The 12,764-nt window shown below is 43.4% G+C and overlaps 1 protein-coding gene across 1 annotated transcript in view; it reads left to right on the top strand.

Annotated features, from left to right (window-relative positions):
- neo1a (neogenin 1a) overlaps window positions 1–12,764 on the top strand; it is a 157,931-nt gene that overhangs the window by 77,146 nt on the left and 68,021 nt on the right. The window contains exon 3 of the mRNA XM_056607650.1: window positions 11,569–11,844. Coding sequence (XP_056463625.1) covers window positions 11,569–11,844 — 276 coding nt within the window. The remainder of the gene's footprint in view (window positions 1–11,568; window positions 11,845–12,764) is intronic.

Below are 12,764 nucleotides of genomic sequence, written 5' to 3'. Positions count from 1 at the left end.
TCCTTTACTTTGTTTATAATCCCCTCTGATGGTTGTAATGCTGTTCCCTTTAGTATCATGGGTCCCCGACACTGCTCGTTTTGGTCAAATCTGTTGACCTACTTCCTGTGTCTGGAAGTCATGTTGGGGCCTAACAAGTCATGGTGGAATCTCAATGATTGCTGTTTCGAAAACATTTCATGTTTCCAGCAATGACTTTTCATTTAATCAGATGGACCCGAATAGTAATAGACATTCAAGAGAGTAGGGATATATTTATATTTTGAGATTTGTACCGCCTAGCTGGTCCTCATAATGCAAAGGCTGCTCGTCTTGGTACTTGGTCTTTGAATCATTTTGGATGCTTCACTCCGCACAGATGAAGCTCACTTCACAGCTGACATTTTTGTCTCGTCCTGTCAACTGTAACCCTTTTGCCCTTGCCTGGATGAGGAACTGAGTCCCCTCTGTCTGGCTGGTGACAGGACTGGCTGTATTCTGTGCTTTGTTTTTTTTGGGCGGGGGGGGGGGGGGGGGGGGGGGGTTAAAGGAGTTTTCAAGGTATTGTGACAAGTTGACAGAAGGGATTAGCTTTCAATCCCTCTCAGACGTTAATAAAATATCCTTGAGATGTGTACGCGGCTCGTTCCCAAGGTACTGAAATGCATGCGTGTGTGTCCATAGGTCTTTGGTAGTTTCAAGTAAATGGGTTTGTGTGTGTGTGTGTGTGTGTGTGTGTGTGTGTGTGTGTGTGTGTGTGTGTGTGTGTGTGTGTGTGTGTGTGTGTGTGTGTGTGTGTGTGTGTGTGTGTGTGTGTGTGTGTGTGTGTGTGTGTGTCATTTTTAGGTTGTATCTTCCTCTGACGCATGCAGGGCTCACTCAAGGTGTCGAAGGTGACACTTCAAAATGTGTTGCGCTCCACTACTCTTCCACTCACACTGGGCTTGGATCTCTCTCCCTCCCTCCTTCTTTCTCCCTCCCCCCTTCTTCTCTCTTTCTCCCCCCTTTTCTTCCATCTCCCACCCTCCCTCAGGCCCTGTCCGCACGGACTAAAACTATCTTTTCCCCTCCGTTTTCCTTGCCAGCGTTTCAGGATTTTTCCGTAAAGATGGACTAGATGGCAAAAACGCATCTAGTTGTAGAAACGCTGTAGTACATATTCATATGTACTGGAGCCTGCGCATCAAGTCTGCGCGATGTATATAAACATAGTCGAGATTGTTGCGTATCTGGCGTCCACCCGAATCCTAACACGAAAACCCGGCTTGACGTTTTTCCCATTTCACCCTGGGACCTGGTCTCAAAAAAGTGTGCAAGTTGCCCAAACGTACAAGACTTCTGCGTTTTTGCACAAATAATTTCTGTTTGGATGGGGCCTTATTCTCCATATCTTTCCCGAACTTTGTCTCTAGCGAAAGAAAAGTGGTTGCCTTAACAAAGTGCCTAATGGAGTGGAGAGTAAACAAAAAATCATAATTTGCTTTTCGATTTATCTACAAACTCAGACATTAAATCAATGTGCTTACTGCTCTGCTATTATGCTGCACTCATCTCTGCTTGATTTGTGAAGAAGCTAATTCATTGTTGCTTTCCAGCTTTTAGCCAAACTCCCTAATTTTCTGTTAGAGCTGCACGATTAAATGAAAATTATGTGGCGCTTACTGTCTATAAAAACCTATTACAATAAGGTGTTTGTAATTTGATAGGTTTAGAAATTCAGATTTATTGATGTTTTTAGAATTTTGTTTTTTCTATTTCAATACATGAATTGTAACCATACAGGAAGATCTAATTGCAGAGGCCAAAATCGCAATTTCAGTTAATATGTAGTCAATAGGGATATCAATAATGTTATCAATGAAATCACATCCTATAACTGATATATTCTACTGATACAAATTACTCGAGGTGCATACCCAGCAAGCCGAGCTACACTGGTTTTAGGTCACCCAGTTGCACATCCAGCTACAACGGACGGAACACTGTAATTTCATTTTTGGAACTTTGAAAGTCTCCCGCCTACTACCTGGGATGGGCTCAATCTTACGCATTGCGGCTCTAATTGTGCAGTCCTGCACTCTACGGTAGTTGTGTGCTTCACAAGCCTATATTTACAGTACAATTTGACAACTCTTACACCAGCTTTAAGAGCCCCCTACCTCCTAAATCCCCCAACCCAATTAAGCATAAGCCTAACCCATACTCATTATCGCATAGCGTCTAAAGGGGGAAGCAAACCATAGAAAAAACTGTATCACCCATAAATCCCTCTGCTCAAATATGTGAGCATAGTTTGAAGGCATGTGCAACAAAGATATACAATACAATAAGCCTGTGTGCTGGAGAAGTGCCCAGTGGGGTCTATATGAGCGAAGAAAGGCTTTCTGGGGAGATTGGGATGCAAGCCCAGTCCTGTTGGAACATCAGTGCAGATGCAGACAGACACCTGGCAGCCGCAGAACACAGCTAGCAGAGCATCAACGAATGACAGCATTTCTCTCTATCGTGTAGTGTCAATACTCGCAATAATAACACATGATCCGCTGTCTAAATTTATTCAATCGGTTGCTGTGTCTGAGTGGGTGTTTGCATGCGGGTGGCACCGTTTTGGAATGTTGTTATTGCATATATTTGTGTGTGTGTGGTTGAGACTTGGCATAGCATCTCTGAACTCTGTGTGGGATTGCCCTGGGGAGTCTACAGCAATCACTCAGTATGGAGCATCCTGACCCACTTCTGATTGCTGGAGAGCAACTGTTAAGGTGTTAAGTTCACCAGGTGCTTGTGTGGGGGTGAACCCTGGATCAGCCTGTGTAGGCTGATTGGTGATTAAGAGGTCCCCAGTCAGTGGAGAGCTGGCCCCATTGCTACTGTCAATGTGTGGTGTTATGGAGCCGTCCTTTTGTACAACACACTTGACGCAGCTAGTGTGTGTGTGTGGGTGATTTGGCTTTTTGGTTCTTTTTGGAAAAATATGCTTCAAGGTTTGAAATGAATGCATGTATTTTCTGTATTTTCTGTTGTTTGGCTGCAGAGTCTTTGAGTGTGTGCATGTTTCTACATGCTGCAGAGGAGAAAATAGAACTGCATATCTTGCACCAGCCTTCACCACATATCTTATGAAGCTGACATCCATTGTTTTCATGCCGCCCTGCCTCATCTCCATGGCTCAGCAGTACTGTTGAAACCACAGCTCTCGTGTTCTGCAACACCACAGCAGGCAGCCCTCAGACACAGCTACCATGCGTTGTACGGCCGAGACCAAAGCTTGCATCTTCAATTAATGCCATGGAGATGGACATCTAAACTGTGCCTTCAGACACAGTTTCTCATATTGAGAGCTGCACACACACTCTTACTTGGACAGTATTTTCTCTGTCCCTCTAGCTTGCTTGTATGTGCCCAGCTATAGGGTCAAAATGCAGGTCGACTTTGTTTGGAGCCATTTATCACAGCATCGGCGCTGTTTTGCAGTCAATACATTTCAGACTGAATGGTCGTTTTGCTCATGCCAGGCGGTCGGACCGTCCAGATGTTCCAGAGATCTGTGGCACACTTCCGTTAGAGAGAGACACACACTCTGTCCTCTCCAATCCTTTTCATAAATTATCTCTATCTACGCTTATCCTGCTTGGTCTGAGTAAAAACAGATTTATCAACAGTTCCAACCCTCTCATCAATTCTTTCAGTTTCATGCTTACAGACCCTACACAGCAACTAGCCGTGGACGCATCAGTTTATTAATAATGTGTTGGACAGGAAGCTAAAGACGGGACTCGTCTTAAGCACCAAATGATGCACCAAATGGTTTAATAAGATATAAATAAAATGGTAACGAGTCTGATGCACCATGCATGTACAATTGCTCAAGGCAAAAATCACATTGTGGCCAAACACACCCTCGCATAAATGCTCCCTTTACCGATTCCCCCATTCAAGTCGTTATCATGGAGTATTGAAATGTGATGCAACCAAAAGATGAGAATAGGTTCCGAGTTTCTGCTAAAAGCGTTGCATTGCCCAATTTAATTAGGCATACCGATTCTATTGAATAAATTGTGATCCTAAGCTTGCAAGTTAACATATTGACAAAGGCATGTGTGTGTGGCCTGATTACTTACCGTTCATTTACCATCCCATGACGAGGCAAATGGCGACCTGCCTTGTTGTGTGACTTCATCATCCCTTGTAGCAGCCTGTGTGTTTCTTCACACAGGCTTCCTGCTATCTGCCATGAACAGCCTAATTAATGCATAGCAAGAGATTGTGAATAGTGGATTGTGAGATGCTTTCTTGAATAAATCTATTGATGGGTCACATTTGGAAGTAAAGGGCTTCATGTTGCCTGTGTATTCAACCACAATAATTAGGCATAATTTCAGCTGTACTTAGGACTTCACTTACACTGCCCGATAATAATAAAGCAAGTAGAAATGTAGTGGTATGTGATATTTAAGAGGCCTTAGTATTCCACCCGTCTACCTTAATTCCAGCTAAATTTTCTATCACTCACTCATCCCCTCCTTCACCTAGGGATGCAAATTATCGAGTAATTCATTAATCGATAGTTGTTTCATCTTATCGATCGATGATCGATTAATTGATAAGCGGCAATTCTTCTGAGAAGCTGAATTTCCTTCTGAATGTGACACATTTAGGTGGTAATTCAACAAAGTCGTTTAGTTGTTGTACTTTAGAATACTTCCACATATTGTGCATTTGGCGTCTTTGTCGTCATTAACCAACTTAAAGTGGCTCCATACTGCACTCCGTCCTGCCGTGTTCCAATACCCGTACTGTCCGTACTTACTAGCCAAAATTTGAGTACGCAGTACTCCAATTCAGATCCGGCGAAAAGAAGTATACTTCAAGGACCCGGATGCCGTACTCAAAACGGGCTAATCGTGAAGTGTGGATCGAAGGACACTCCCCGTACTCAACGGCAGCCTTCTTAGCTACGTAGCAGAAGAGGCGGAGCCAGGCTGAGCCAAAGTCGGCGCATTTTCCACATAGCCTGCATTAATATAGTCATTTTGTAGTTTTTATAGTTTTTATAGCTTTTTATAGCTGCTAGGCGTAAAGAGTTCACCGTTCAAAGCGGGATGTTTATTGCGGGGGAGGAGCCACGGCGGCAGTCGTGATCGTAATTTCCGGTTAGTGCACCACGGAGTACTCGATTTGGAACAGCACTCGCATCTGAAAAATGTACGTAGTAGCCAGTGCGGATAGTATACTTCCTTTAAGTATACTCATGGAAGTACGGGTATTGGTACACGGCCCTGCTTTGCTTGTGTTCCCGCTTGTGTTCCCGCGTGTGCGTCAAGTACGTCTGGCGTCAAGTGCGCCCTCACGTGGACGGTTGGGGAATTACGGGTTAAAATGCGATTAATTGCAAGTAATTTATTTTAATCGAGTAATCTCTTATCGACAATTAATCGATAATCGATTAATTGTTTGCATCCCTACCTTCACCCTAACCTTCCAGATGATGCGCTTCCCTTCTTGGTTTCTGTACAGTGTGCCGTCTCTTCCTCCATCGCTCTCCCCCATCGTTAACCTCTCCCCAGCCTTTCTATTTTGTCCCAGATGCCTGCAGCCTCTGCACTGCTGCAACAGGGCTGTCGATTGCATCTGTGGATGCTCCCGCAGCCTCCTCCTAAATAGACACCGACAGCCTGCACACACCCCACTCCGCTAAAAAAACAGAGACGCCTCGGTAGGAAAGCGCTGTGCGACGGAAGGTATGGGTGGACATGCAATAAGACACTCTGAGAGGTAGTGGAGAGATAATAAGGATAATTTCAGGCCTGATTTGGAAACAAAGTAATTGTTATTACATGGTTTTTACTTTGTGCTTTACCTCGCTTTGCTAGCATGACTATCTCGGGAGTGGTATTGGAATGCTGGTAAGAAGAAATGGAGAACGAAAGAGAGCTGGCCCCCTCAAAGTCCAGGCAATAAGGGAAGGAGGGAGGGAAGATAGGAATGTGAAAACCAGGAGCAGAGCATAAAGGCTGTAAAGATGATGGGTAGAGTAGAGGGATGGCCGAGAAAATGCTGGTGATGGAAGTGTGTGAGAGGGGAATGTGGATGTTGTGTGTGGGGAGGTTGAAGGGTCATTTCTATCTCTCTGCCTCTTATCTGTCCTTCCATCATCAGCCAGGCCCGGTCTGTGTTGTATGGTGCCTTTTATCTGGATGCCCCATTTGAGCTGAAAGAAGGTGGAGGAAGACCCCAACCTTTTGACCTCTCCACCATTCCTTTGTAGATACGAGGCTAGGCGAGCCTACTGGGATTTTGATTGACGGCTTCTATTACAGCTCTGTGTCTTAAACTCCTTATATCACAGAATCCTCTTCCTCAGCTGCTCTTTGCTCTCTTGTGCACCTAGCACACACGACCATGAATGGTTATGCACACACGCATGCATGGCATACACGCCTGGTTATGCCCACACAGACAAACACACTGTGGGGACGACAACACCTAACTGCTTGGGCCAAGGCTGGCATCCATTCTACCACTAACCCCACACACATCTCGCCCCCCACCCTTGTCTCGCTGCGGTTTCTCAAGGGAAAAACCTCTGTAGAAGGTTGGCCTAAAATATGGGAAAGGGCTACGTTTACATAAAAGGAGATACCTAAATATGATTTAAGACCCTAATGCAATCAATTTTGTTTCCCTTACAACCAAGTTATCTGTAATGAAACGTGCACTCTTGCTCTTTTATTTAGTTAAACATCAAGCATTGTTTTTCACAAGGTAAAATGTATTTGTGTGTAAACTTACACAGACATGGATTAAAACTCATAAATAAAAATTAATTTCCTGATGGGGGAACTAACTTAAAGGTACAAACCTGTTTTTCAAATTCATACTGGCTCTTACAGTTTTCCCCTTAAGGGCATAGCATCCTACAGAGACATATGCAAAACTTTAATTACGTGTTGAAATCCATATATTTCCTGATATCCCAATTAAAACTCTATTCCTATCTACAGGACGCTGTCATAATTGTAATTTCTTGGTTAGTTTAACGCTCTTTGCTATGTGTCTCAGACTGTGTACAAGAGGGGACCATTGGTCATCTAGTGGCTGCCCACAGGTATTGACTTTGTTAGTCTATATGGAGGAGAAGGGTTTTTAGATGACTGCAGTCTACAGTCTTGGTATAGATTGCCAGCAACCATTTTTGCATTTCCACTGCCTCTAAAACACACCCTAGAGACTTGAGGGGATGAATTCATAATCTCAACAGTGACCGTAAACAAGTGCACATTATATGATACTGTGTTACAGAGTTCAAGGTAGAATGAGATCTCCTTTTGCATTTGGAGATAAAGAGTGCAATTTGCGCTTACTAAGCATGAAGGAGATTTATTAAAATGGCATATTGAATGATGAAAGCAAAGGACCTTGCAAAACAGTCATTTGACTAACGTTTTTTTGTTTTTGCCCCTCATGGTTGTCAATTTGATGTCACCATGACAACTGGCAATGTGTGTCAGTGTCCCATCTCCTTTCCAGCAGTCTGCCTGCTTGTGTGTCCCTCTGCTCGGTCACCTCTCCCTCCTGTACCGGGATAGCCAGCCAGAAGATGTCTCTTTGCCATAGTAACCCATTTTCTCTTTTTGAGTCACAATAATGAGACATTGCTGTGTGCCTTCTGTCTGATTGATTATTTCTTAGATTTATCAACTCCTGACCGAAACATTCTTGATTATATTCCCAAATGGCTTTCAATCTACCTGTAGCCATCACAGAGAAGGATGCCATAAACAGCTCCTTAATGACCTGTCTGTATTCACTGCCTTTTTCTTTGGAGAGACATATAGTTTTACTATATGGAAATAATTGTGATATCTCAATTTGGTCTCTCTCTCTCTCTCTCTCTCTCTCTCTCTCTGTCTCTCTGTCTCTCTGTCTCTGTGTGTGTGTGATATTCTTGCATGTGTTTTTCCCCACTATGTCTTTGCCTCTTAATGGACCTGAGCATTGCGCTGTGTGTCCTGGGCGCAGCATCTATTCATCACCTGGAGGTGTTTAGTGCAGGTGTTTAAAGTACTGTTCAAGCCAGTGTGGCGAGCTGTCGGAGATGTCAACCTCCCTGCCACAGGAGGGTGGATCCCTGAGCGGGATCCACCTGAGGTGCTCACATCAAGCAGTTCTTCAGGGAGCGTTGACTTGAGTCATTACGAAAAGGAATAGGACAGCATCTGGCTAGGTGGTGTAGCTCTGTGTTTTCCAGGTTACGTAGCTCTAAGTTTGTGCTTCTGCCGCGTCAGCAGTGGTTAATGGGTTTTTCCTTGTTCTCCGATCTAGCTACAAGGTTGAGCGCCCCTTGGTCAAAAAATATCGATCATCTTCTCTACCAGAGGACACTATGATAAAATAAGTACGGCAGTCTAAAGCCTGGCGCTGCTTTCGCCATATTCATCCATCTTGTTTTTTGTATAATCCACCAAAAAGTCTCTACATTGATGAGGCTGCGTGCTCCTTCGACTTTCTCAATAAACTCTGATTTCAGAACAACTAGGGAATGGGATCTATTGTTTTTCCATGAAAATCCTGCCGAAATTATCCCTACCATTGGGCGTGTGAATTTGAATAAATCGTTTTAGTTTAATTAATTTAGTAGAGTCTGTTTATTTGTATGGTGTTGAATTGGATGTGTGACACTTGCAGCAGTGCAAGTATCGTTTGATGTTTCATGCTACATGCTTGTGAAATACCTCAAATATAAACAGCAAACAAAAAATAGCACCTTGTTGTGGTTTTATTGGATTTGTCTTTATACCTTATGACTATTGATCAGTTTTGAGGTCTATGGATGAATGAAATACTCACAAAAAGAACATGCTGCATAGTATTGTGCTTTCCATCTATCTATTTATTCCAACCTAACAAAGTTTAACTAAATTCTTTGTTGTGTGGGCAAACATTATCAAATATCGAAATTTGTCAACATGTATTCATTAAAATACCATACCATTTAGAATAAAACTTTTATTAAGCTGACTGGCTCCTCTAGAATAACTTTTGTATGGCATTTTTTGGACAGAGTAAACCTACTGAAGCCAACCCCCCACCCAGTTGTGCCTGTAAAGAATTCATGAGGCCCGGGTTGTCATGCAATATTCACAGCCACTTTAGAACCTTTGCTCAGATTGCCCCAACACACTGGACTGTACAGTGAAGTGGGCTGCACCCAGACGGCAGGATCACTATCTAGGCGACTATGTATCCTTAAATGTCTTCATTAATAGAAAAGTATTTACACTTTGGGAGCAAACGAATAGTGATCATTTTTACGCATTTCACTTCAAAATGGTTCTCTAAGTCGATCGAAATAAAATTATGCACGGCAGTACCCTCTTTCCATAAATGTGTTCTTTATTCTCCAATTAGCACATGAACTACCTTTATTTATTTTTGCAGCTGGACTATTTAATTTCCACATTATACTCACCAAAAAAATTAATAATAAATATTTGGGGCTCATTAGATAAAACTACTCAGTCCTTGCTTTGATATTCACAAATCCAACAATATCCAAAAATGTTTTTTATCGTAAACCAGTAAACCAATCTTTTCAGTGAACCGCATAGCATTCCATTAATTTTATCACATAATCCCACTCCTGCCCTAGAGTAAAATAATGGAAAAGAAGGGTGTCCTTTGTAGGGGCAAAGCCAGTGGTTTGTTCACCAGGTCCATGGTGCGATGTACAAAGGGCCCCTCCTGAGTCATTAGCATTGCTCTCACATTTTTTCCATTAATTAGGTGGTGTTCCAAAAGATGTTCGATACAATACCATTTTGTATTTTGTGAATGTCGTCTAATTCAGCAGATTCTACTGGGAAATCCGTAAAGCCGCGTGCCTATTACATTAAGCTGCTCATTTTCATTCTATGGCAATTTTTAATTAAGAGTGGTAGAAGCATGGCTGCCCATACACACACACGGCACACACACTGCATGCATGCATCTACCTCAGTGTGTGTGTGTGTGTGTGCATTCAACAATTTCCTATAAAGGAAACTGGATGCGCTTGTTCACGCTTGTTCACGCTATCATGCTTATCTCCCGCGATTGATGGACACGTTCATTCATTACTCTCCATATGATTACACGCGTTACTACAAACGCCCTGCAGAACACATTTTCAGGAAGATGCCCTTTCCTATTTATTATTATCGCACTCGGGCAACCTTTTATTTCCCTAAAGTTTTGCATTGTCTTAAATGAATTGATAAGATCTGTTTTGATATGAGTTATCTGTCAGCCTTTAATCTTCTTGTTTGTTGGTATATTTTGCACTTCAATACTTGTAGCAAGATGATGAAATCATCAAGTGCTGCTAATTGGGTATTTTTGCATTTATAGAAATGGAAAAGCAAGCACATGTTTAAAAGAGGAAAATGGGTAGGTATGGGTAGTAACTGTTTCTGACCAGACGCTCAGATGTAATATCCCTTGGGTGTGTGCGATGTATTGGGCCTTTGTGTATTGGGCGTTTTTTTTTGTTCCAGCGACTTGGAGATTATTGCAATCTTGCATCCCACACTCCCATCACTGGTAATGGCTGCAGGGACCGCCAGTGCGTTGTCTCGCCTACAATGGATTACGCTGGCAGGGGGCTGGAAAATGAAGTGCCCCGCCGCTCGATTAAATGGAGAATTGTGATTAATTGCAGTCAATTGTGTTAGCACCTATGCTTAGCATTTCAAATAAAATGGCCCATCTTGCACCCCTTTTGAATGGGTTGACAGACCAAAGCGAAAGTTTGAGGTGTGCACACACACACACACACACACACACAAACGCACACAGACACACACGCTAATCTTCAAACACAGTGAAATAGTATGCCTCGATCACTGATCGAGGCATAGCTTTTCTGCCAGCAGAACGTACTGTAGAGCACGTCTCTTGTAGAGTTGCAGGCTGAGCCCTAAAGAACAGAAACTGGTGGTTTTCAGTATCTTTTCTCTTCTAGCTAATTTCCAGCGTAGTCCTCGAAGATTTATGAGCACTGTTACTCTTTGATTGAAGGGAATGTGTTGTTTCTGTATTCTCTTACCGATCAAAATCATTAGTCTACAGCTTTTCACTTAACATTTGTGCAATGTTTCCAGTTTCTTCTGATTGAGGCCATTGGCCCCACCTTGCGTGTTGGTTCCAGATCAATGGCTTTAAACGCAGCAAATAATAATTTTTCATCCAGATGAAAGTTGTTCTGTAGTAACGATAAACAGCCTGTAGATTCCTTCCTTTTCTTAATCAGTGCTGCATGCTTTTCTGAGAAAGAAAATTAGCCTCCAGCTTCACGAGTCAGCGGTTTCTGCTGAGGGAGGATCTGCTTGTTTTGAGAAAAACTGTATAGGGAGCAGTTTTGTTGTTGGCCTTTTCTACAATCTGAAAGATGCCACCCAGGCGTGAGGCTCCTTAATGTCATAACATGCAACCGCTTCCTAAGAAGCAGACTTCTTTTGAAGGTTAATGAGGAAGTATGAATTGATCGGTAATCGTTTCTATTTTTGAAGGCCCGTGTGCTATAACCCGTCCCCCCCTGCCCCCACCCAGGCATGCCCCGGTTCACAAGCCAGCCCGCGCCGGCTGCCGTGCGCCCGGGCGACAGCCAGGTGCTGCCTTGCGACATCAACCCAGACCTGGCACCCTTCACACGCTGGGAGAAGGACCGGCAGTCCCTGGAGCTGGGCTCGCGGATGGTTCAGCTGCCCAGTGGAGCTCTGCTGATCAGCAACGCCTCGGAGAGCGACGCGGGGCAGTACCGCTGCCTGGTGGAGAACGTGGGCCAGACCAAGGCCAGCGAGGAGGCTCAGCTGCAGCTCACGCCAGGTAAGCACAGTGTCCGGGGGGGGCCTTTGCAAACTCCCATTAGGCCACCTACTAAATAACCAGTGTGTGATGGAAGCCATTAGAGGCGATACATTGGTGGCTGGTATTCTTTCATGACGTTATCTTATGTGTGTACAGGGATGTCACGATACCAGACCTTTAGTAGTCGATACCAATACTAGTGAGATTCCACGATTCTCGATACCCAATTCAATAACACGGTAAAAAACAAAAACAAAACAATAAATCCCATGTACTTTGAAAATTTGAACATTACAAAAAACAGTGGCACTGGCATGTAGCCTCAAGTAATGAATAAAAAAAAATCGATTAACCTTACAAAAAAAGAACAGTGCTATGTAGTGCTATTAACATTAAAAAAAAAAAATTGCAGTGGCGCTGACAATCCAGGAGCGGCGCACTGCCGCTGCTGGATTGCTTGACCGGAAACAGAAAGGGGGGCTGGTTGTAGTCTTTTCGCTCCGTTCTAGCCCTACTGTTAAGATGGAGAACGGAGCGAAAAGACTACAACCAGTCCCCCTTTCCGTTTCCGGTCAGCGAACAATGAGTCTTCCAACCAAAATCAATGGATTTACAAAATGCCAAATAAAACAAGACGGAAACTGTATTTCGCTACCATGGTTGATTTGGAACATCAAGGAACACCACTAACCACTCGGTGGGTTACACATTTCTGAAAACAAACTTTAGGGTTGTTTTAAGGAAAGGTTTATGAATGCCTGTAGCCAGCCATTGTGAGGCAGGCAGGGGTGATTTGAAACAGCCAAATACTCGAGACAGGACCAATAGTCAACATTTCGGTGTCAACCTCCTTTAGTTTGAAAAGCTTGATGGAACCGTGTGCATATAGGTTTTTGCGTATGTATTATTAATCCCTGATCATCCGAAGCATCGGTTCT

Source organism: Gadus chalcogrammus, chromosome 14, assembly GCF_026213295.1.
Source record: "Gadus chalcogrammus isolate NIFS_2021 chromosome 14, NIFS_Gcha_1.0, whole genome shotgun sequence".
Taxonomy (NCBI): Eukaryota; Metazoa; Chordata; class Actinopteri; order Gadiformes; family Gadidae; genus Gadus; species Gadus chalcogrammus.
The sequence above is the reverse complement of the archived record's forward strand: the minus strand, read 5'-3'. Positions and strand labels throughout refer to the sequence as shown.